The sequence below is a fragment of the Tupaia chinensis genome, unplaced genomic scaffold (genome assembly GCF_000334495.1).
Source record: "Tupaia chinensis unplaced genomic scaffold, TupChi_1.0 Scaffold000300_1, whole genome shotgun sequence".
NCBI classification, from domain to species: domain Eukaryota; kingdom Metazoa; phylum Chordata; class Mammalia; order Scandentia; family Tupaiidae; genus Tupaia; species Tupaia belangeri.
The window spans coordinates 125259-151600 of record NW_006159790.1 but is presented as its reverse complement, the minus strand read 5'-3'; the positions used below and the strand labels follow the sequence as shown (position 1 = coordinate 151600).

The 26342-nt window shown below is 40.0% G+C and overlaps 1 protein-coding gene and 3 pseudogenes across 1 annotated transcript; all 4 read left to right on the top strand.

Annotated features, from left to right (window-relative positions):
- The first annotated feature begins 875 nt into the window (after positions 1–875).
- On the top strand, positions 876–1808 carry LOC102489629 (olfactory receptor 7A10). Its single transcript, XM_006150814.1, has one exon. The coding sequence runs from the start codon at positions 876–878 to the stop codon at positions 1806–1808; it is 933 nt and encodes a 310-aa protein (XP_006150876.1).
- A 9529-nt stretch (positions 1809–11337) lies between these two features.
- Positions 11338–14954, top strand: LOC106735110 (olfactory receptor 7A10-like; annotated as a pseudogene).
- Positions 14955–19023: 4069 nt separating this feature from the next.
- Positions 19024–19175, top strand: LOC114008188 (uncharacterized; annotated as a pseudogene).
- A 2857-nt stretch (positions 19176–22032) lies between these two features.
- Positions 22033–22774, top strand: LOC102489220 (olfactory receptor 7A10-like; annotated as a pseudogene).
- The last annotated feature ends 3568 nt before the right edge of the window (positions 22775–26342 follow it).

Sequence of the window (26342 nt, the reverse complement as noted above, 5' to 3'; positions counted from 1 at the left end):
TCCTTACTCAAGTCTCTCTGGACTTCCTGCGTATATCACATCTGCTTCACTCAGAGCCCTTTTCATGCATCCCTCTCTGCTTAGTCTGAAGAGTCTTTCATGTTTCTTTAAATAAAGAGCACAGAATGGCTACTTTATAATGCACCTCCTAGTTAGTGTGTCTATGGGAAGTCTTGCAAATAAAATCACGCTGCTGTGTCCATGTTATCACACGGCTGCATACACAGAAAGTAGGACCGCGTGTGAATGGGGGCACTCAATGTCTTCAAGTTTCTGCACCAGCAGGCCCACGGTTCCTCAACATCCCCTGATATCTTTTTTTACTCTTGCCCTCTGCAAGTTGTTCACTTCCCCAGATCCCCTCAGTCCCTGCCCTGTTTTCCCCTAGACTCTGTTCAAATGTCACCGAGTCTGTCACTTGTGCCTGCCACTTTCCATGAAAAACCACCAATAGACACTCTCTCTTATCTACATAATTTCATGCTCTTCAAAGCGCTTGCTAATATATGATCTGCTGCATTATTATTATTTTAGTTTCTTGGGGACTTATATTCACTTCCCAGACAGTGCCTGGAAAATGGGGGTGGCAGGGCTCTCTATTTATATTACTCAAATAGATGAAAGAATTTCTCAGTAAAACTCTGAAACACATGACCTCTGGGGGATGGGTGAGAGTAGGGCCACAATTCCCAGTCAGAGATAACCTTCAAGGGAAGAATATTTTTCTGGGAGAAGCACCATACATATTATGTGTACATTAATTTACTGACTTAAAAAAAAAACTATAACATATTAACTATGTGAGCAATGTCCTCTCTCTCTCTTTCCTGATAGTTTGCTCTACTACTTGGATCCAGGGAATGATATTCTACTACATGGATCCAGAGAATGATACAAGAATTTTGGAATTTCTTCTATTGGGATTATCAGAGGAACCAGAACTACAGTCCCTCATATTTGGGATTTTCCTCTCCATGTACATAATCACTGTGTGTGGGAACCTGCTCATTATCCTGGCCACCATCTCAGACTCCCACCTCCACACACCCATGTACTTCTTCCTCTCCAACCTGTCATTTGTAGACATCTGTCTCATCTCCACCATCATCCCAAAGGTGCTGGTGAACATCCAGACACAGAGCAAGGTCATCACCTACATAGGCTGCATCACCCAGATGTTCTTTCTCATACACTTTATAGTGTTAGATGGCTTCCTCCTGTCCACGATGGCTTATGACCGTTATGTGGCCATCTGTCACCCCCTGCACTACACAGTCATCATGCACCCCTTGCTCTGTGTGTTGCTGGCTCTGGGGTCCTGGATCATGAGTGCCCTGCATTCCTTCTTACAAACCTTTATGACATTGCAGCTGTCCTTTTGTATACACACCGATATCCCCCACTTTTTCTGTGAATTTAATCAGGTGGTCCACCTTGCCTGTTCTGACACCTTTATTAATGACATTGTAATATATTTTGGAGCCACACTGCTGGGTGGTGGAACCTTCGCTGGGATGCTTTATTCTTACTCTAAGATCGTTTCCTCCATACGTAAAATCTCAACATCTCAGGGGAAGTATAAAGCCTTTTCCACCTGTGCCTCTCACCTCTCAGTTGTCTCCTTATTTTATTGTACAAGTCAAGGAGTGTATCTTAGTGCTGCTGATAATCAAAATTCACACTCAAGTGCTACAGCCTCGGTGATGTACACTGTGGTCACCCCCATGCTGAACCCCTTCATCTACAGTCTGAGGAATAAAGACATAAAGAGGGCTCTGAGAAAACTCATTGGGAAAGAAACTACTTAGAATAAATAGAATAAATTGTCCTAGTATTGAAGAATTGCCCTTGTTAGCGGGGTTCACAGCTTTAGACTTAGAAATGCTGACAATGTTATCATATTATGGAACTTGTTCCTCTAATCATCTCCAATAACTTCCTGTAACTTTGATTTCAACTTCTTTACACAATGAAAGAACATCACCTTATTTAGCCTTGTGCTCTGTCTGATAGCAACTTTTTCCCTTTGTTCATTTTTGATGAACACAGTCTATCCTAACCACAGATCAGAAATACTTGGAAATCCTCATTTTATGGAGAAACATGAATTTCCAATGAATAATTTCTTCTCAAATGACATACACCAAATCATTTTACTTTTTCCTATGAAAACTAATCCTGTGTGGTATTTCCGTTATAGAAAGATAATAAGTACACTTGATGACCATGCTCATTTAAATGATTTATAATACAAGAAAATCTGACATCAGAAACTTGCAGTTTTGTGTCCATCATCCCTTGTTCCATCACTACCTTCATTCTTCCTAAGGTACAGTTTAACACACTGATGTGTTCATAAATCATCACTGGGTATTCGTCTCATATTTGTGATCCTGTTTTATTTTGCATCCAGTGCCCAGTCTCTACATAGTCACTGGTAGAAATTAACGACTGTCTACAGATCACCACCTGCACATGCCTGTAGAGTTCCTCCTCTCCATCCAGTCCTTTGTAGACGTGTGTTTCACCTCCCCCACAGTTTCAAAGATGCTGGTGAACACACGGACACAGAGCAAGGCCGTGATGTATGGAGGCTGCATCACCAGGTGTACTTTTTTTGTTTTCTCAATTTAGGTTAGGATGAATTCCTCCTCACCATGAAGGTCTCTGAACACTTTAGGCCATCTGTCACCCCCTGTATTATACAATCATCCTTAATCCCTACCTCTAGGGGCTGCTGTTTCAGTTTTCTCTGCTCATGAGTGTCCTGTTTTTCTCATTACAAAATTTAATGGTTTTGTGACTGTTTGTCTGTGCTAACTTAAATAGCTCCCATTGTTTTCTGAATTTATTTCACTGGTCTTTATTGCCTGTTTTGAAACCTTTTTTTCCCCCCTCTCTCTCTCTCTACAGGATGTGCATTCACAGTAGAGAGACAGAAAGAGGGAAAGTGAGAAACCACCATGTAGGGGGGATGGCCATGCAACAGTCCCTTTTCCTCCATTCTCCTCTTGGCATGTTGGGCATGCACACATATGTTTCCATTGTGGTTTTGAAGTTGCCAGTCCCAGGACTCAATCAGCGTTTGGCTATGTGGGAGCTCAGTGCCTCAACCACTGCACTGCACGCTGGTCTCTGGATACCTCTCTTAATGACTTGACAGTGAGTTTTGCAGCTGTGTAGGTGGATGGTGGAACTGTTTCTGGGATCCTTTATTCTCTCTATATAGATAGATAGATATAGATATAGATATTATACATTTATTCATAGTACCATTACAGTAGGAGGCAACTTACTCTCTGACTCCAAAATATATTATAAAGCTGTAATAATCAAAACAACATAGTTCTGGCACAAAAACAGGCAGGTAGGTCAATGGAGCAGGATAGATACCCCAGAAATAAACTCCATAACATACAGTCAACTGAGTTTTGACAAAGTGCCACAGTCAATCCAGTGAGGTAAAGAAAACCTCTTTAGGAAACGGTGCTGGAAAAACTGAGTATCCATCTGCAAAAAAATGAAACTGGACTCCTCTCTCTCACCAGCAACAAAAATCAACCCAAAACAGATCAAAGATCTAAACCTAAGACCTCAAACTCTGAAATTACTGGTGGAAAACAAAGGGAGAAACTCTTAGAGAATAGGACTAGGCAAAGGCTTCTTGAACAAGACCTGCAATGCACAGGCAATGATCCCAAAGTACAAGTAGATTACATTAGATTAAAATCTTCTGCAAAGCAAAAGAAACAATAATTACAGCCAATTAACAAGACTCAGACTGGGATACTATATTTGCAAGTCCACCTTCAGGAAAGGGACTAATATCCAGAATATACAGGTAATTCAAACAGTTTACCTGAAAAAAAAATCAAATCTATTAAAAGATTGGCAAATGAGCTGAACAGACAACTCTCCCAGGAAGACATGTGAAAGCCAAAAGCATATGAAAAAATGATCGACATCGCTAATCATAAGGGAGGTGCAGTCAAAATGACAATAAGATATCATTTAATCCCAGTTAGAATGACTAAGATTTAAAAAATGAAGACTTGTGGGCCAGCAGGTGGCATAGTTGTTAAGGGTGCTGGACTCCCAGATCCCAATGGTTATGATTAACTGCAGTTTGAGTTCCAGACCTGGCAACTTTCTCTCTCTCTCTCGCTCTCTCTCTCTTTCTGCCCTCCTCTGGTCAAATAAAAATAAATAAATAAATTTAAATAAAAAATAATTCTAAAAGAAAAATAAGTGCTGGCAAGGATGTGTTGAAGAGGGAACTCTTCTACATTGTTAGAATATAAATTAGTACAACCACTGTGGAGAACAACGTGCAGATTCATTCCTCAAACGTACTAATAGAACTCGCATACAATCCAGCAGATTTCACTCCTGGGTATCTACCCAAAGGATCTCATACAGAAGAACACTTGGACATCCATATTTATCACAGCATTATTCACATTTTCTAATTCATGGAATCAACCCAAATATCCACGAATAGATGAATTGATTGAAAAAGTGTGGCACATATAAAAAATGAAGAAACAAAAATGAGATCCTGACATTTGATAGAAAGTGGACAAATGTGAAAGATTCCTGCTAAGTGAAGCAAGCCAGACAATGAAAGAAAGGCATTGTATGCCTCCACTCATTATATACTGAATGTCAGCACTCTATGGCAGGAACTGAATGATTGAAAGGTATAAAAGCAGGAAGAGCAATGATGATACTGGAGACAATGGGGGAGGACGGTGGGATATGGGGAAGAGAGAGAGGGAGGGGGTCAAGGGGAACAAGAAAGAAGCAAAACATGTAAGGGACCCAAAATAGAAAGAAATCTGTTGATCATAATGTTTATGGTAATGTTTTGACTGGACCGATATGCAGTGCATTCATGATTGGAAAATTCACTTGGTAGGCTGTAATGTTACACAGTGACTTAATGTATAAAATAAATGAGTTTTAAATATAGGGAAAAATTGGAAACTCTTTGAGCACCATTTTGATGCCACAGTACATAATTTCATACCTGATTTCATGTCATAGGTCATCATATGACATGTACGATGGGAAAAAATTGTATAAAACTACCTTCAGGCCATCTGTATATGGTGTATATTTTTTTCTGGAGAGGTTTTTTTTTATTCGCTATAGGGCGCGTGCGCTCGCCAGACAGACAGAGAGAGACATAGAGACAGAAAGCGAGAAATCACCCCCCAGGGAGGATGGTCACGCCGCAATCCCTTCTCCTCCATTCTCCTGTCGGGATCTTGGGCACGCACGCACACGCGCCCGGCGTGAGTTTTAAGCCACCGGGTCCGGGACGTGAACCGCGGTCGACTACGTGGGAGTCCAGCGACATAGCCATTATGCTAACTGCTGGTTCCCTGTATATGGTGTATATTAAAAGACACTAAATTCTGTGTTTACTTTGTCTTCAGTCCACAAGATAACTGAGTTTGTACATGCAGAACTTTCACAATAGGAAAAATCTGAAATCAAAGCATTTCTGGCCTCAAGCATTTCAGATAAAAAAAATTCAACCTCTATTTTTTAATTTTTTATCTGCTAAAAGTTGTTTGTGCTTGCTGAAGAGAGGCAGAGAAGGAGAGAAAAAGCGAGAAGGTACCCTGTAAGGGGGAGGGTCACACCGCAATGCCTTCTTCTTTACTTTCCTCTTGAGATTTTGGGCATGTATGCACACATGCTGGGTGTAATTTTCAATCTGATTGATCTGGAACGTGAACTGCACAGTTGGCCATGTGAGATCCAGCTGCCTTAATCACCACGCCACCCACTGACTCTCAACCTGTGCTTTTTTTTTTTTTTTTTTTTGTCTCAACCTGTGTGTTTTGTTTGTTTGTTTTTTTGAGAGATTTTCGCTATAAGGCGCGTGCGCTCGCCAGACAGACAGAGAGAGACAGAGAGACAGAAAGCGAGAAATCACCCCCCAGGGGGGATGGTCACGCCGCAATCCCTTCTCCTCCATTCTCCTCTCGGGATCTTGGGCACGCACTCACATGCACCTGGCATGAGTTTTTTAAGCCACTGGGTCTGGGACGCGAACCGCAGTCGACTAACGTGGGAGTCCAGTGACATAGCCATTACGCTAACTGCTGGTTCCCTCAACCTGTGTTTTGATGAGCCATTTTAGTCCACAGAATAAAGTACACTTGGCAACTGAAAGGCTGTTGATATAATTTTATTGTCAATACATATCTGAAACAGAGCATTTGCCTTTTGCATCCATCCTCCACGTCGACATCACTACTTTAACTGCTCTTCCTGGTAATGTAGACTTCAACTTACTTCTGTGTTTTGTAACTGGTACTGGGAATTTACAGTCCTATTGGTAACCCTTTTTCAGCTCAGTATCCACAGTGCCTATTATATTCCTTGCCAAGGAGTAGGCCAACAGAACTAGCTTATCAAATACAAATTCTGATTTTAGTCTGCACATAGAGACACATATGTATCAAGCAACTGACTTAATGTGGTCCCAGAATCACAGATAACCTTAACTATGACAGAGTAACATTTTCAGTACTATACTGTGTTACTCTGGGGGATTTGTTTACGATGAAATACATCTACCCATTGAACTGTGGAATGTCAGTGTTCACTTGTAAGTTTATTCATTGGAATTTATTATTTGGTGTCATAGTCTCTGTTATTTCATTGTATCATCTTGGTATTTCTGCTTAAATATTCTCTGTGGTGGCTCATATTTGTGTAACAAAAAAAATTTTAAGGTGTAAAGATTTTTGTCAAAACATTAAAATGTAATATATGGGTTTTTTTTAAGAGAGATTTTTTGGTATACGGTCCATGCTCACCATAGAGACAAGAGAGACAGAAAGCGAGAAATCACCCTCTGGGGGGATGGCCATGCCACAATTCCTTCTCTTCCATTCTCCTCTCAGGATTTTGGACATGCATGCACATGTGCCTGATGTGATTTTTAAACTGTCAATGTCTGGGGCTTGAACTGTAGTCAACTACTTGGGAGTCCAGTGATGTAACCATTATGCCATCTGCTGGTCCCTGTAATATATGTATTTACTTCATCAATCTCTTCATAGCTTTAAAATCCAAGATATCTTTGCCATCAATTTCTTCCTATCTTTTATATTCCAAGGTCTCTTTATTCTTTTCTCTTTTAATAGAGTTTGAGTTTTAGTATTTTTCCTGGGAATAAATACTTTAGATTCAGGGTTACAAATTATACCTGTAAAAATATACAAGGAAACTACAAACATTGGAATATGGGATTAAAATATAAGTTTATATTGATGTAGAAAATAATAAAAACCCATACATAGGTTTTTCAGAAATTTCAATTTTCATTCTGTTTTTGGAGGCCCATCACATATGTCGTTTTACCCTCTCCAGGTTACCTAGAAAGAATACCATAGTCTTATAAAATGCAGTTTTCTAAAATTAATACAATCTTCTTAATTAAAATTTAGAAATATCAAGACCCATATCCAGGGATAGAAAAGTACAGTTATCCTAAAGCCAATAATGGAGTTAGTAAAGATGTATTTCTCCCTTACCTGAGGGAGAAATAGATAAGCAAAGATTCTCTATTTCTCTTGAAAATAAATATGTATGAATTGTAAGCCATAGACTTGCAGCAAGGAAGGAAGGAAGAGTTTTTCAGAGTTGCAAGAGTTTCTACAACCACTGGAGAAATGATTATATGTCCCCAAGTAACAGCAGTATTACAGTGTTCTCCTCCTGCTAGTTCCAAGAGTAGAATACAAGAACTTAAAGGACTAAAAAAACATTAAGAGATTTCTGCTATAGAGCTTGTGTTCTTACTGGAGAGATGGAGAGAAATGGTTGTCACCCCTGAGGGGTGACAACCATGCTGCAATTCCTTCCCTTACATGCTCCTCTAAGGATCTTGGGCACACATGCACAGGTGCCTGGTGTGAATTTCAAGTCACCAGGTCCAGGATTTGAACCACTGTCAGCCATGGGAGAGTCCAGAGCTTAAATTGTTATGCCACCTGGCTGGCTCCAGGACTAAAAATGTCTAATGTGACTGTCTGGAATCAGCCTGAGAACATCAGAAACAATGTTCTTGAAACAACAAAGCATATTCTTGTGGCCTCACAACCACTCTGTTCCATATATGGAAATCTGGGTGGATGTCCATTTTAAGACTAATCCCAATAGTTTCCCAAGAGTAGGGCAATGCTGGACTCATTTCCTGTCTGAGAAAACTTTCTGATGTCATAATGAGCTGATCTTGTACAGAACAGAGACACAATCACAGGGTTTTTTCGTTTTGTTTTTCTTTTCTTTTCTTTTCTTTTCTTTTCTTTTCTTTTCTTTTCTTTTCTTTTCTTTTCTTTTCTTTTCTTTTCTTTTCTTTTCTTTTCTTTTCTTTTCTTTTCTTTTCTTTTGTATATAGATTTAACATAAGAAGATCCTCAGATCCTCTCCAAGAAACATTATAGCCAAAATGATATAAATTAAAGAAAAGATATTACTGTAAAAATGACAAGAGAGAAACTGAGTTACTTACGAGGTTACTCTATTAGGCTAAAATCAGACCTCTCAACTAAAATAATACAGTAAAGGAAAGAATGGGAGGACATATAAATTTCTAAAAGAAAAAGAATTTCAGTCAAGAATACTATATCTGGGGCCAGCAGTGAGCACAATGGCTATATTGCTGGACTCCCATGTAGTCGACTGCTGTTCGAGTCCTGGACCCAGTGGCTTGAACTCACACCAGGCGCATGTGCATGCGTGTCCACAATCCTGAAAGGAGAATGGAGGAGAAGGGATTGCAGTTTGGCCATCCCCCCTGTGGGGGTGATTTCTTGCTTTCTGTCTCTCTGTCTCTCTCTCTCTGTCTTTCTGGTGAGCGCACACGCCCTGTAGCGAAATCCTCAAATCCAGCAAGATTATCCCTCAAATGAGAAGGAGAAATAAAATCATTCCCAGATAAACCAAAGCTGAAAGAATTCATCAAAAGTAGGCCAGCTTGTCAGGAAATTCCCAAGGGAATATTATACCTTGAAAGCTAAATAAAAGTAAGAAAACACAAAACAACCAGGAAAAAAAAAAAAACAACAAACAAACAGTAACAAGTTCACAGGGATAAGTGCACACACATCAACAATAACACTAAATGTTAATGGATGGAATTCCCCAACTAAAAGACACATATTGACTCAATGGAAAAAGAAAAACCAGAGACCCTCTATAAGTTGTTTATAAGAAACAGATCTCATTGACAAATACATACATAAACTAAAAATGTTAGACTAGAGCAGGTTGTCTCATGCAAATGGAAATAAAAAAAGGGGGGAATTAATTTGGTATATTGTAATGATACAGTAATTGAATGTAAAAAACAACAAAAATATATCAATTAAAATGTTAATTGATATTTCTAAAACTTTAATTTCCTGTTATGAGGAAAATATTTGAGGCAAGCGTGAACTCGCTTACATGGAAGCTGAGATCTAGACTCCAACATTCGACCCCTTTAAGTGAGATATGATGTTCCTGGTATGATTATTGGTGGAGATGGCCTCAAAATACTCACACTTGGTTTTAAACCTTAACTACAGCCTTGATCTGTAAAATCCAGTCTACAGATCAATACAGAAGGCATCAACATCACCAGGGACATAATTAAAAATGCAGAAACTCTGGACCTATCCAAGATTTCCCAAATCATTATCTGCATTTGGACAAGTTCCCCAGATGATTCATGTACACATGGACATTAGAGATATTCTTGTTGAGAGCAGTTTCTCAACCTCCCCAGTGTCAATCTCCTGGCTGAGTGATTGCAGTGTGAGTTATGCTTTGCATCGTAATAGGTTGAGCAGTATCCCTGTCTTCAACCCATTAGGTAGCAGTAGTAACTCTCAGTTATGACAACAGAAATTTCCCCAGGCATTGTCAAGTCCTGCCTAGAGACATAATCACCCCGTTTGAGGATCACTGCCTGGAGCAGAAAATATAAATCTTTTAAAAAATTATTGTATGATTTCTTATTAGCATTTAATAAGTGTACCTCTCTATAATGTATGATATAGTTTTCCAAAGCATGCATGCAATGCATGTCAGTCAACTCCAAGATATTACTGTATACATCATCCTCAATAATTTTTGACTCTTGTGTCTGATCATTTTTTTCTTCCTGAGCCCTTCCCAACCACTCCCTACTAATTATCACCTTCCTCTACAGCCTCTGATATCTAAAATTGTCCTCCCTACTATCATATATTTAAACCTTCAATTTCTCTCTATATATATTTTCATTACATTTAATCCCTGTACATCTTTATAGAGTTTAAGACGGTTTTTCCTAGAACGAATACAGTGCACATTAGCAGAGTCAAAGATATATTCATAGACATTATTATCTTTAGCTAACTTTTCATTTTGGAAATTTTCCTTATAAATAAATTGGTGGGGTTTCCACCACACTTCATCCCTTATTTGAGTCATTAACTTTCTGCAGGTAAGTTAACCCTTCTGAGCCTCATTTATACAAATGTAGAATGACTTCCTAATAATACTGAAGTCATTTGAAAATGAAGTGAGACAACTCATGTAACATTTTTTTTGGGAGGGGACTTGTGTACTCACTTGAGAGACTGAGAGAGAAGGAAAGTGAGAAATCAGCTCTGCATCCTAATCCCTCCTCTTCTATTCTCTTCATGGAATTTTACATACACATACACACAAGCCTGCCATATTTTACAAGCCAGTGGGACTCAACCTGCACAGTTCCCTGTGTGGGATCCAGTCACGATAACCACCATGCCACCTGGCTGGCCCACTCCATATAACATTGTAACTTCAGCCCACAAGATGTAAGTGTTCTAAGCATAACTATTATCATTATCAATGTTTCACAAATGGAAGACTAATGGCAACTGGTAAGTCATGTTCTAGGCTGAAAACTCCTAGCTGCTTTGTCATAAGCATCATGAAGTCCATGACTGTCATAACTACTCAAGGTTATATAGCAGATGGGCATGGGTCTTTTCTTGATGAAAGGGCATAGTAGTTTTCTAAAGATACTAGGAGCTATATCCACACAACAATTCAGTGTGTTGGTCTTCAAAGTCAACTGATAAAAACAGGTACATCAGACTTTGGGGAAATTTTTGATTTTGCAGAATTGCTAATAAGATGAGAACTCTGTAGACGGCAGAGTCTCCAGATAAGGAATAATAAAAACTACATTCGCCTGACATCTAACTTGGTCCCTTGGGAACAGAATCAGCAGGTAAATTTTCCTTTCTGATGAGACTGTATACACAGGGAAATCAGGTACTCAGGGATTATAGTAACAAGATGGAAATGTGCCGAGTAAGTAGATGTAAGGAGATGTAAGGATTTCTTTTGTTCTTGTCCAGCAGAGTGTGCAGCTTTGGGTTGAGTGTGGGGACCACAGTTCAGTCTCCATCATCCACAATCCAGGGAGGATTTCAGACCCTCACATAGAGCTCTTCTTGTCAGAGGTCCCATCCAGGTGAGTCTTAGAGTACAGTAAACACTGCAGAAAATGTTCACAGAAAATGGAAATTGAAAATGTTTTCCTGAAGTTATTTTGGAGATCAACCAGCCTTGCCCAGAGCCCAGAGACTGCCATATTTATTTGCTTGGCTGATAAATTAATATTCCATTTGTTAAAAAGTGAAATTTTAGAGCTGGAAGATGGTGTGGAAGTTAAGACAGCTAGATTCCACATGAGCAATTGAGCAGTTTTATTCCAGGACCTGACCTGTCCTCCAGGTACATGTGCATGCATGCCCAAAATCCCAAGAGGAAACTGGAACAGACATATTGTGGTGTGAGCATCTCCCCTGGTGGATGATTACTCCCTCTGAGCCCGCACCCCATCTCTCTCTGACAAGAGCACATGCCCTATAGTAAAACAAAACAAAAGTGTTTTTTAATCTCTGCAATATATGAGTCATTGCTGACAATTAAGTGATGAGATTTTAAGATGAATTGGATGAGACAGAAAAAGGACTGGGAGGAGTAGCATAGTTTCATTAAAGTTAGAACATACCGTGGAGATTTACAGCGAGGGAGAAGGAACATTGTGTATTGGTGTGGAAGGATGTGCACTGAAGTGTGGGCATATTTTATTGAACTTCTAAGATGAGCTGTATTTGAGCATGCTTCTGTAGTCATTTCAAAGATCAGAAAGAAACGCTTCCAAATAGTCCCTTGCCACCACAGTTCATGACAGACATTTTCCAGTATCTTCTCTCCTACCAGGTATTAAACATGCACACACACACACACACACACACACACACACACACACACTCAATAAGTGTGAATAAACAGATCCCAAAGGAGAATTAAAGAGCTTTACATTGCAATTGCAATGTTTTCTTTGGTGCTGAGACTGAATTTAATTAGGCCTTTGCTAGTCTTTTTATTTGTGTGTGTGTGTGTGTGTGTCTGCAAATCATCTTTGCGAGTTTTTTTTCTTTCTTCCTGAGAGCTTCCTGAGCATTTCGCCAGTGTTAGCATCTGACTGAGCTGCTGAGCCTGTCTTTACTCCAGTCTCTCTGGACCACCTGAGTCTATCAGATCTGCTTCCCTCTCAGCACACTTCTTTAATCTCTCTCTGCTTCTTTAACAGTTCTTCAAAAACAGAGCACAATATGGCCACCTCAAAATGCAGCTCCAAGTTTACAGGTCTATGGGAAGCCTTGCAAATAAAATCTTGTGACAGGGTGGACATTCTCACATGGCTACAAACACAGAGGGTGGGACAGCTGTGAATAAATAACCCTGAGTCCTCAAGTTTCCACATCAGCAGGCCTCCTCCTTCCTCAACATCCCCTGTATCTCATCTTTCTTCCTCTTGCTCTTGCCCTCTGTGAGTCATTCACCTTCCCTGATACCCTTGCAGCTCCCACCCTATCTTCTCCTGGGATTCTGTTCAAAGCTCACCTTGTCTGTCACTTGTGCTGTCCACCCTCAAGAAAAAGCACCCATGTACACTCTCATGTTCTTCAAAACACTTGTTAATATCTGATGCACTGATTCATTTTTATAATGGTATGTAGGAAATTCTATCTAACTTTGAGAGGCTTTCACATTCTACATACCCTTGGCACAGAAAGGCCCTATTAGAATTTTGCATATTGCTTAATAAGACAAATATTTAGACTATTTACGAGACATTTAGCCATTAAACATGAGAAAGTTAATGGCTATCTGAATTTGCATATGCGATTGCAATCAAAATGGTAAAATAAAGCAAAGAATAAAGCTTAACACCTTGGACAATGTAGAGTTGCAATATCTTTTTTTTGTGATTCATAGTAGACTTTCATGCCACTGGATCTGGGACCCAAACTGTGGTCAGCCATGTGGGAGTCCAGTGACATAACCACTACACCACTTACTGTCCCTGCTCCTAATATTCTTTATTTTTTTAATCTTAGCCTTTCTGACTGAAGTTATTATTATTATTTTTTTGGGGGGGGAGAGGTTTTTGCTATAGGGCATGTGCGCTCGCCAAACAGACAGAGAGAGACATAGAGACAGAAAGCGAGAAATCACCCCCCAGGGGGGATGGTCACGCTGCAATCCCTTCTCCTCCATTCTCTTTTTGGGATCTTGGGCACGCACACACACGCGCCCGGCATGAGTTTTAAGCCACCGGGTCCGGGACACGAACCACGGTCGACCACGTGGAAGTCCAGCGACATAGTGATCACGCTACTGCTGGTTCCCCTGACTGAAGTTAATTTCTAATGAAACATTTATTCCTATTCTATGATTATTTCTTTATCACCTCATAATTCTGAGTTATCAATAGAGTGTAGTTATTTTAATTTCTCAAAGATTTGCACTCATTTCCCAGACTTTGCCTGGAACAAGGAGCAGCTCTCAAATTGCATTACTCAAGTGGGTGAAAGAATTTCTAAACACACATGTAGAATTCATGACCTCTTGTGAGAAGGTTGAGAATGAGACAGGAATTCCTAACTGGAGATAGCCCATAGAGAGGGATAGAGGAAGGGAAGACATGCCAACATAATACAGGTAGATTAATTCACTAAAAAACATAAATTGTACTGCTTTATTATAACTTTGCGAGTAATAGCCTTTTGAGCAAAATGTTGTCATTTTATCTTTCTCTTTCCTGATAGTCACCTCTACCACATGGAACCAGGGAATGATACAAGAATTTTGGAATTTCTTCTTGGATTATCAGAGGAACCAGAAATGCAGGCTCTCATTTTGGGCTTTTCCTCTCGATCTACCTAATCACTGTGTGTGTGGAAACCTGGTTATCATCCTGGCTACCATCTCAGACTCTCACCTGTGGAATCCCATGTACTTCTTCCTCTCCAACCTGTCATTCGTAGACATCTGTCTCACCTCTACCACCGTCCCAAAGATGCTGGTGAACATCCAGACACAGAGCAAGGCCATCACCTATGCAGGCTGCATCACCCAGATGTTCTTTGACACACTCTTCATAGTGTTGGATGGCTTACCCCTGACTGTGATGGCCTCTGCCTGCTGTGTGACCATCTGTCACATCCCACAGTACACCGTCATCATAAACCCTCGGTTCTGTGTGTTTCTGGTTCTGCTGTCCTGGATGCTGAGTGTCCTGCATTCCTTGTTACAAAATTCAGTGGCATTGTGGCTGTCCTATACACATATCCAACCACCTCCCCCAGTTTTTCTGTGAATGTATTCAGGTGGTCCACCTTGCCAGCTCTGACACTTTTACTAATGACATTGTTATATATTTTGGAGTCATATTGCTGGGTGGTACAACCCTTGCTAGGATCCTTTACTCTTACTATAAGATAGTTTTCTCCGTAAGTGAATTATCATCAGCTCAAAGGAAGTACAAAGCCTTTTCCACCTGTGCCTCTCACCTCTCAGTGGTCTCCTTATTATATTGTATGAGGTTGGGAGTGTAAGCCACTGCTGCTGATAATCAAAATTCACACTTGAGTGCAGCAGCCTCAGTGATGTTCACTGTGGTCACATCCATGCTTAACCCCTTCATCTACAGTCTGAGAGATAAAAACATAAAGAGGGCCCTGAGAAGACTCATTGGGAAGGAAACTATCATAAAATAAGTTGTCCTAGAATATCAGGGCTATTCTCCTCAATAGCAGGACTCACAGCTTTAGACTCAGAAATGGGGACAACCTAATTATGGTTTGGAAGTACAACTTATTCCTTCCAATCATCTCCAATAAGCTCCATGACTTTGACTTCAATGTCTCTACACAATGAAAAACCATCATCTTATTAATTTTCATGCTCTAACAGCATGTTTTTCTTTGTTCATTTTTGTTTCCTCAAGTTTATCCTAGCCATAGATCAGAAATACTTGGAAATCTTCACTATTTGATAGAGCTATGTGAGTTTCTGATGACTAATTTCTTCTCAATTGGCATATACCAAGTAATTTTTTTATTTTCTTTTTTTAAAGAATTATTTTATTTAAATTTATTTATTTATTTATTTTAATTTGACAAGAGAGGGATAGAATGAGAGAAAGGGAGAGTGAAAAAGCAAGCCACCAGGTTCCGGACTCAAATTGCAGTTGGTCATGTGGGAATCCAGTGTCCTTCACTACACCACCTGCCGTCTCCGGCATTTCTATTTTCTATTAAAAATCATCCTGTGTTGTTCTTCCATTATAGGAACAAAATAAGTACACTTGGCAACTATGGTTAGTTGATTGTATAATACAAGAAAATCTGACTGAATTTTCCAGTTTTGTGTGCATCATTCCTTGGTTTTGTTTGTTACTTTTTGTGAGTTCTTAAAAAGATTTATCAACCAGTTTTTATTTTTGGCTTTTATAAATAATTTAATTAGGTAGCTTTTTTACATTCAATCACTGTGTATCATTATAGCTTACCAAATGAAATTTCTCATCATGAATACACTGTATATTGTTCTAGTCAAGGAAATTACCAAATGCATTATGATCAACAGATAATTTTCCATTTTTGTGTCCCTTAAATGTTTTGCTTCTTTTTTTTCTTTATTCCCTCCCTCACACCCTCTTCCATTTCCCACCCTGCTCCTGCACTGCCTCTAGCATCACCATTGCTCTTTATGTTGTTATACCTTCCAATCTTTCAGTTTCTGCCATAGAGTACTGACATTCAGAGTATATTGAGTGGGGACATACAATGCCTGTCTTTCATAGTCTGGCTTGATTTGCTTAGCAGTCAATCTTCCATATTTTTCACTTTTTATCAAGGTCCAAGGTCTCTTGCTCTCTCTTTTTATGGCTGAGTAGTATTCCATAGAGCATATATGCCACACTTTTTAAATCCATTCATTTATTTGTGGACATTTGGAATGGTTCCATGTCTTAGCAATTGTGAATAATGCCAAAATAAGCATGAACGTACAAGCCAGAAAATCACTTGCACATCCTTCTTGTTATATTACTACCTTAATTGTTCCTAATATAGAGTTTAACACACTGGTTTGTTTTATAATTTGTCATTGGGATTTTTAATCATATTTTGTATTCTGGTTTTTCTTTTTTTTTTTTTTTTTGAGCCCTGTGTCCTCAGTGTCTATGTAGTCAATGGCAAAATTAAATAAATTCTACCTACGGTCACCTTCCTTTAAGAGCCTACATTGTGCTAGTTCTCCATCTTGTCCTTTGTAGACATTTCTTTAACCTTCACCACCATTCCAAAGATGTGGGTGAATAAACAGACACAGAGCAAAGCCATAACTTAAAATGACTGTATGACTCAGATGTCCTTTTTCATACTTTTAGAAGGGATAAACAATTTTCTCCTGAATCTTATGGCCTATGACCAGTATGTGGCCATCTGTCACCCCCTGTCTTCTACTGTCATCATGAACTCTCACTTCTGAGGATTGCTACTTCTGTTGTCTTGGATTATGAGTCCCTTTGTTGTTACATAATTTAATTGCTTCATGGCTGTTCTTATGTACACACTTAAAAATCTCCTACTGGGGCCAGCAAATATTGTAGTCGTTAAGGCATTGGACTCCCACCTGGCTCAATACACTTCAAGTCCTAGACCTGGTGACTTAAAACTCATGCTGGGTATGTGTGCATGCATGCCCAAAATACTAGGAGAATGGAGAGGTACTTGTGGCATGGCCATCCCCACTGGAAGGTGATTTCTCTATTTTCCTTTCACTGTCTCACTGTCTCTCTCTCTCCTCTCCAGCAAGTGTACACATCCCCAAAACAAACAAACAAACAAACAAAACCTTAAAAAATCCTCCCATTTATCCTTTAAATTTATATAGGTGGTCCACCTTTCCTCTTGAGACACCTCTTTCAATGACATGGTCATGTATTTTTGCATCTGAGTTGGTGGAGGGGTGGAATCTTCACTATGATCCTTTAACTTACTCTAAGATAGTTTCCTCCATTCGTGCAACCTCGTCAGCTCAGGGGAAGTAGAAAGCATTTTCAACCTGTGCCTTTCACCTCTCAGTTGTCTCTTTATTTTATTGTACAGTCCTAGATGTGCGTCTTAGTGATGGTGCTACCCATATCTCATAGACAGATACAGCAGTCTCTGTGATGAACACTGTAGTCACCCCATGCCGAACCCCTCCATAGCCATTTTGTGGTTCGAGTTCCAGAACCAGGGACTTGAAAATCACAGTGGGCTTGGCCAGCCTGTGGCATAGTGGTTAAGGCACTGGACTTCCACATGGCCGACTGTGGTTTGAGTCCTGGACCTGGCGTTTTGCTTTCTCACTTTTTCTCTCTGTTTCTCTCTGGTGAATGCATGTGCCCTATAACAAATTTAACAATAGTAATAATAAATAATTCTTAAAAAAAAAAAAGGAAAATAAAAGGGGCCAGCAGATGGCATGGTGGTTAAGTGTGCAGGACTCCCACAAGGTTAACTGTGGTTAGAGTTCTGGACCTTGCAGCTTGCTTTCTCAATTTCTCTCTTTTTCTCTCTCCTCCACCCCCACCCCCATGTTGTTCTCTGGTCAAGTTGAAATAAATACATAAATAAGGTTAAATCAAATAACTCTTTAGAAAAAAAAAAAAAAAGAAAGTCACACTGGGTGTATGTGCATACATGCCCCAAATTCTAAGGATTATGGAAGAGTTCTGGACCTTGCAGCTTGCTTTCTCAATTTCTCTCTTTTTCTCTCTCCTCCACCCCCACCCCCATGTTGTTCTCTGGTCAAGTTGAAATAAATACATAAATAAGGTTAAATCAAATAACTCTTTAGAAAAAAAAAAAAAAAGAAAGTCACACTGGGTGTATGTGCATACATGCCCCAAATTCTAAGGATTATGGAGAGAGTAGAGTTGCCAAATGGTCATATCCACTAGAAAATGATTTCTCACTTTTCCTCCCTCTATTTCTTTTTGGTGAGTGCACTACCTACCAGATCAAAAGCTAAAATATTAATAGCAGTAATAATAATAATGAAAAATAGCAGAAGTTCCCAAAGCAACAACTGTGTCCCATCCAGTCCACGACTGGATACTCTGATAAAGATAGAAGAGATAGGGGCCAGCAGGCGCCATGATGGTTAAGGTGCTGGAATCTCACATGGCTGACCATGGTTCAAGTCCTGACCTGGTAACTTGATTTCTCACTTGCTCTCTTCTCTCTCTCTCTCTCTAATCTCTTTTGTCAAATTAAAAATAACAAAAATGATCAATAAAATGAAGTAAATCATTTTTATTAAAAAATAGAAGAGATACTTACAGCTCCCCTTTATCTGCTCTTTTGACACATCTTTCTCTTGTTTTCTTGTTTTTGTTTCTGTTTTGTTTTGCTTTGTTTTGTTTTGTATTTAAGGTGTTTTTCTTTCTTGTCATAGAGTGTATGCACTTATTGGAGAGAGACAGTGAGAGGGAAAGTGAGAAATCCCCCCCCTCCTCCTCTGCAGGGGAAATGGCTACTCTACAGTCCCTTCTCCTCCTGGGATTTTCAGCATGCATGTACATGTTCCCAGCATGATTTCCAAGACACCAGGTCTGGGACTCGAAGCAGCATCAGCCATGTGGAAGTCCAGTGTAGTATCTGTTCTCGTGAGGACAATAGAAGAAGTAAATTTTAGGAGCAAGGAGGTTGAAGGGAAGCTTGCTTCATCCAATTCATGCATTGACTTGGTATTGCAGTACCTCTAGGAATGGTGCACATCCTTTGGGGTATTGAAAAGTGTTTTCCAGGGGCCACCATGTGCCATGGTGTTTAAGGAGCTGGACTCCCAAATTGCCAAGTGTGGTTCAAGTCCTAGGCCCAGTGGCTGAAAAATCATGCCAGCTATATGTGTGCGTGTGTGTGTGTGTGTCTGTGTGTGTGTCTGTGTGTCTGTGTGCGTGTGTGTTTGCATGTATGCCCCAAATCCTAAGAGCATTGAGAAGGACTTGCAGTGTGGCCATTCCCCCTGGGCAGTGATTTCTCATTTTTTCTCTTACTGTCTCTCTCTGGCAAACACACAAACTCTATGGCAAAAAAACTAAAAAGAAAAAAGCATTTTAGATTGCAATGCATGGTTAAGTATGGAAGTTGTATTGGATGAGACTGAGGAAGGAATAGGAGGAGTAAAGGAGTTTCAGTAACATTAGAACATGTCAGGGCCAGCATCCCTCCAAATCAAATACTCGATTTTCCTATTCCTTCCTGCAAATCCCCATGGACCATGGATGTGATTTTTTTTTTTGAGGTCTTTGCCTGAGGATACTTGTGCTTGACAGAGACACAGAGACAGTGAGACATCACCCCCAGGGAGTGGTGGCCACTCCATAATCCCTTCTCCTCCGTTTTCTTCCTGGGATTTTGGGCATACACACACACACACACACACACACACACACACACACACACACACAAACCCAGCATGATTTTTCAAGCCGCCATGTCTGGGGCTCAATTGTGGTCAACCATGTGGGAGTCCAGTGCTGTAACCACTATACTACCTGCTGGCCTGAGACATTTGTTTTTGTTTACTGGGTCCTTTTGATTTTATTCTTTCAAGAAAAAATTGGAGTTTTTGCAGTAAGTTTTCTGTTTACTATGTACTAATGATAACTAGCTAGTTAGTTTTCTCATAGAAGGATGATAGATAGATTACAGATAGAAAAATATTTTATGTTATAATATATAAAACTATTAAGTCAGCGTATCCAAGTCTATCAGTTGTTCAACTTGAATAGTCATCTTCCTCAATTACATTCTTCAAGAAGTTTTTATAAGGTACATACACTCGCCAGAGAGAGAGAGAGAAATTTAGAAGTCACCACCTAGGGGAGATGATCACACCACAGTCCTTTCTCCTCCATTCTCCTCTTCCAACACTGGGCATGCACGCACACGTTCCCATGTAATTTTTTTTGAGAGGTTTTTGCTGTAGAGCACGTGGGCTTGCCAGACAGAGAGAGACAGAGAGACAGAAAGAGAGAAATCACCCCCAAGGGAGGATGGTCACGCCGCAATCCCTTCTCCTCCATTCTCCTCTCAGGATCTTGGGCATGCACGCACACGTGCCTGGCATGAGTTTTAAGCCACCGGGTCCAGGACGCGAACCATGGTCGACTACATGGGAGTCCAGCAACATAGCAATTACACCAACTCCTGGTCCCCCCCATGTAATTTTGAAGTCACCAAATCTGAGACTCAAACCACATAGTTGGCCATGTAGGATGTAGTCCCTTTAACTGCACTCCTGCCGCCACTCCCCATTGTTTTTTAAACTTAACAAGTTCGGCAACATCAATAGTAACTGTCTTTTATACATTTTATTATATTATTTACTATCAGAAAAAGCATGATGCATTTTTGCATAGAAAAACAGAAAAAAATGTCATGCTTCTATTGACAGCTCAATAATTCGTTAATCTTATTCCTTTTATTTATTTTTTTTTTTTGGAGAGGTTTTTGCTATAGGGTGCGTGAACTTGCCATAGAGACAGAAAGCAAGAAATCACCCCCCAGGGAGGATGGCCACACCGCAATCCCTTCTCCTTCATTCTCTTCTCAGGATCTTGGGCATGCATGTACATGTACCACCCGCTGTGAGTTTAAGCCACCGGGTCCAGGACTCAAACAATGGTGAACAACCTGGGAATCCAGCGACACAGCCATTACACCAGCTGCTGGTTCTCATGTTACTCTATCTTTTCACCTTTTGTAATTGAATTGAATGTTTAAAATAGAAACAGTGACCTCTCTATCCTGTGGAAAATACTATTTTGCATTCATCTAAAAATTACTCATTAGTCCACCCTACACTCATTATTTATACAGCCTACGATATGACAGACTCTCAATTCATGTTACTCAAAGACAGAAAGAAATTTCTTATTAAAATTGTAGAATGGTCAGTCAGTGGTTAAAGTGACTGGATCCCACATGGCCAGCTATGCAGTTTGAGTCTGAGACACAGTGGCTTGGAAAATACACAGTGTGTGTGTGTGTGTGTGTGTGTGTGTGTGTGTGTGTGTGTGTATGTGTGTGGGTCCAAATCTCAGAGAGAGAAAGGGAGAAGAGATTGTGGCATGGCCATCCCTCACGGAGGGTGCTTTCTTAGTTTCTCCCTCTCTTTGTTGTCCTTCCGCAGGGAGTCCATGCACTCTGGCAGATTTATAAATAAATAAATAAATGAAAATAAAACTGTACGATGCCTGACCTCTTGGGGAAAGGTTGACAATAAAACAGAAATTCCCAATTTGAGATAGTGTATGAAGAAAGGATCAGAACCTTACCCAAAATATAGAAATCAATTTCTTGACTACAAAGCATAGATGATAGCATTTTAACTATGTGAGTTACATTCTTTTGAGTGAAAAATAGTCATTTTACTTTTCTTTTTCCTGGTAGCCACCTCCACCATATAGAACTAAGGAAGAATACAGAAATTTCAGAATTTCTGCTTCTGGGACTTTTAGAGGAACCAGAATTGCAGACCCTCATATTTGGGCTTTTCCTCTCCATGTACCTGATCACAGTGATTGGAAACCTGCTCATCATCCTGGCCACCATCTCAGACTCCCACCTGCACACCCCCATGTACTTCTTCCTCTCCAATCTGTCCTTCATAGACATCTTCACCTCCACCACCGTCCCAAAGATGCTGGTGAACATCCAGACACGGAGCAAGGCCATCACCTATGCAGGCTGCATCACCCAGATGAACTTTCTGATACTCTTCATAGTGTTGGATAACATTCTCCTGACCGTGATGGCCTATGATCGGTTTGTGACCATCTGTCACCCCTTGCAGTACATGGTCATCATGCACCCCTGACTCTGTATGTTGCTGGTTCTAGCGACCTGGATCATCAGTGTCCTGTATTCCTTGTTTCACAGTTTAATGATGTTACGGCTGTCCTTCTATACACCCACCCAGATTCCTCACTTTTTCTGGTAATTTAATCAGGTGGTCCACCTTGCCTGTTCTGACACCTTTGTTAATGACATTGTCATGTATTTGGGAGCCATACTGCTGTCTGGTGGTCCATTCACTGGAATTCTTTACTCTTACTGCAAGATAGTTTCCTCTATACGTAAAATCTCAACATCTCAGGGGAAGTATAAAGCCTTTTCCACCTGTGCCTCTCATCTCAGTAATCTTATTGTATTGTATAAGTCTAAGAGTGTACCTTAGTGCTACTGATAATCAAAATTCACACTCGAATGCAACAATCTCAGTGATGTACACTGTGGTCACATCCATGCTGAATCCCTTCATCTACCGTGTGAGGAATAAAATACATAAAGAGGGTTCTGAGAAGACTCACTGAGGACAAAAATATCATAAAACAAAGTGTCCTGGTACCAAAGAAGTGTCCTTTTTAGCAGGGTTCACAGCATCAGACTCAGAGATGGTGACAATCTGATCATATTATGGAAGTACAACTTGTTCTTTCTAATGTTGTCATTACATGACTTTGATTTCAACATCTCTATATAATTCAAGAACGTTACATTAGTAGGTTTTGTGCTCTATCTGATAGCTAGTTTTCCTTTTGTTCGTTTTTGTTTTTCACAAGTTTATCCTAAACATAGATCATAAATATTTGGAAATCCTCATGAAATTTATGGAACAACATGAATTTCTGATGAATACTTTCTTCTCAAATGACATATACCAAGTAATTTTCCTTTTAAAAACAATCCTGTGTTCTACTTCTCTCATAGGAACAAATTAAGCACACCTGGCAATATGGTCAATTTTATGACTGTATAGTACATGATAATCTGACACCAGAATCTTCCAGATTTGTGTCCATCCTTCTTTGTTATTTCACTACCTTAATTGTTCCTAATATGGAGGAACATACTGATTTGTTTTATAATTTGTCATCTTTTTTCCCCTTATATTTACCATTCTGTTTATTCAGGAGCCTTGTGTCCACATTGCCTATGTAGTCATTGGCAAAAATAAAATAATTACTGCCTTCATACACCCTACTTTACATGCCCAAGTTTTTCTTCTTCTCCATCTTGTTTTTGGTAGACATTTCTTTCACCTCCACCTCTGAATACACAGACACAGAACAAAGCTATAATTTAAGAAGGCTTCATCACCCAGATGTCCTTTTTCATACTCTTTGCAGGGGTGGACAACTTTCTCCTGACTGTGATGGTCTATGACCAGTATGTGGCCATCTGTCACCTCTGTGGGCTAATGTCATCGTGAACTTCCGGTTCTGAACACTGCTACTTCTGTTGACCTGGATTATAAGTGTCCTGACTTTGTCATTACATTATTTAGTTGTTTTGTGACTGTTCTGTACCTTACCTGTTTGGATACCTTTTTCAATGACACAGTCTTGTATTTTGCATCAGTGTTGGTGGAGGGTTGGAATGCTCACTGAGATCCTTGACTCTTACTGTAGGATAGTTTTCTCCATATGAACAATCTCAACAGCTTGGGGGAAGTAGAAAGCATTTCCCAACTGTGCCTCTCACCTCTCAGTTGTATTCATATTTACAGTCCTAGATGTATGTCTTAATGCTGGCACTACCCACATCTCACAAACAAATGCAGTAGCCTCTACAATGAACACGATAGTCACTCTCGTGCTGAACCATTTCATGGCCAACCGTGTGGTTTGAGTCCTGGAACTGGAGTCTTGAAAATCACACTGGGATAGACCAGCAAGTGGTATGGTGGCTAAAGTGCTGGACTCTCACATGGTCAACCACAGTTCAAGTCCTGGATCTGGTAGCCTGCTTTCTCACTTTTCCTCTCTCTCTCTCTCTCTCTCATGAGTGCATGTGCTCTATAGAAAATGTAATAATAATAAATCATTACTTTTAAAAACAGGAAAAATTACATTGGGTACATGTGTGTGCAAACCCAAAATCCTAAGAGGAGCGTGGAGAGAGAAGGGATTGTCAAGTGTTCACCACCACTAGGGAATGACTTCTCAGTTTTCCTCCCTCTCTCTTGTTACATCCTAGAGCAAAAACTAAAATATAAACAAAAATAATAATAATAATAAATAGAAAATTTCCAAAGGTAATCACTATATCCCATCCAGTCCAAGACTGGGTGGGTACTATAATGAAAATAGAAGAGATATTTATAGCTCCCTTTATCTGCTCATTTCAGACATCTCCCTTTTATTTTATTTTTGTCTTGAAGGTTTTTTTGCTTTTGTTTTTGTTTTGTTTGTTTGTAGTTTTTCTTTTTTTCTTTTCTTTTTTTTTTTTTTTGCAATAGGGTATGTGCACTCATTGGAGAGGGGCAGTGAGAGGGAAAGTAAGAAATCTCCCCCCAGCGGAAATGACCATGTCACAATTCCTTCTCCTCCTGGGATTTTCATCATGCATGCAAACATGCTCAGTGAGATTTTTAAGCCATCAGGTCTGGGACTTGAACTGGCATCAGCCATGTGGGAGTCCAGTGCCTAAACTACCATACCACTTGCTGACCCTTATTTCCCTCTTGCTACTCCAAACCCAGACTACCTGGTCTCCCTTGCGGACACTGCTCTTCTGTGCATTGTAGAAGGCAATTTCCTTGCCTCCACCCACTAAGTACCAGTAGCACCTCCCTAGTGATGAGTACCAGAAGTTTCACTAGACATTGCCAAGTGTCTCCTGAAGACACAATCACTCTGGTTGAGAACTACTAGTCTAGGGCATAAGACCTAAAAAGTTCTTTATGGAATTCTAATCAAAGCTTATCCCTTTTCAATTCCTAATTTTGAGCAGATCACACAACATAGCTGAATCTCAATTCTGCAAAGGTAGGACAAGATCCTAATGTTATTGACCTCATAAATCAGTCTTGTGTAAAATTAAATGACATAGAAGCCAGTAGGTAGCATGGTGGTTTCGACTCTGGACTCCCACATGGCCGACCATGGTTCAACCTGATGGCCTAAAACTCATGCCAGGCACAATTGCTGGACCCCTATGCAAGGTTTTATAGCAGATGACCACGGTTCTTTCCCTCAATGAAAACAGAACAGCAATTTGCTGTGGCTAGCTAGAGCTGTAGCCCAAGTGAGTGCTTTGGAGTTCCAGGAAACTAGCAAAGGCAAGTACTTTGGAGCACATTTTAACTCAGGTTGGCAAAAGATGCTAACATGGATTTGTAGAGTCAGGGGAGTTCACAGAGAGGGAGAAATGAAAACTGGATTCACCTCGTCTCATAGGAACATTTAATGAGCACGAAAATGTGTCTTTCTGCTCAGACCAGTGTCCACAAGGAAAATCAGGCAGTCAGGATTCAGAGTAACAAGAAGAAAATGTGCCAAATGCACAGATAAAGGAACCTGTAAATATCTCTCCTATTTTCATTAGAGTTTGTAGCCTTGAGTTGACTGAAACATAGTTGTTGCTTTTGCAGTCTCAAGTTGGACTAGGAGACAAATGCTTCACTCTGTCCTTCTGTCCTGCCAGGGACAGAGCTTCTGTCTTCATTATTTAGACTCCTGTGAAGGAATATAGATATTTGCAAAATAAACTTATTTTCAGGGACCACATTCAGGTGAGTCTGAGAGCCTTGCAGGAAAGGTTTAGAGTGAACGGAAACTGAGAATGTTTACTTGAAGTCACCTAAAAGTCAAATAGATCTAGTCCAGAGTCAAGAGACCACTATTTAGTTGATAACTAATTTGTAATTGATTTATTTAGTATGTTTAAAAATAGAAATGTTGAGGCTAGCACATGGTGTGGTGGTTAAGGCACTGGATTCCCATATGGCCAACCATGGTTCAAGTTCCAGACCTGGCGAGTTGAAAATCATGCCAGGCACATGTTCATGTGTGTCCAAGATCCCAGAAAGAGAGTGGAGGAGAAGGTATTGCAGTGTGGCCATCCACTCTGGGTTCTGTGAGCATTTTCTTTGCAGGT

Bases quoted from the DNA above. Each gene is read 5' to 3' on its own strand.
- LOC102489629 (XM_006150814.1), top strand. From the start codon at position 876: ATGGATCCAGAGAATGATACAAGAATTTTGGAATTTCTTCTATTGGGA.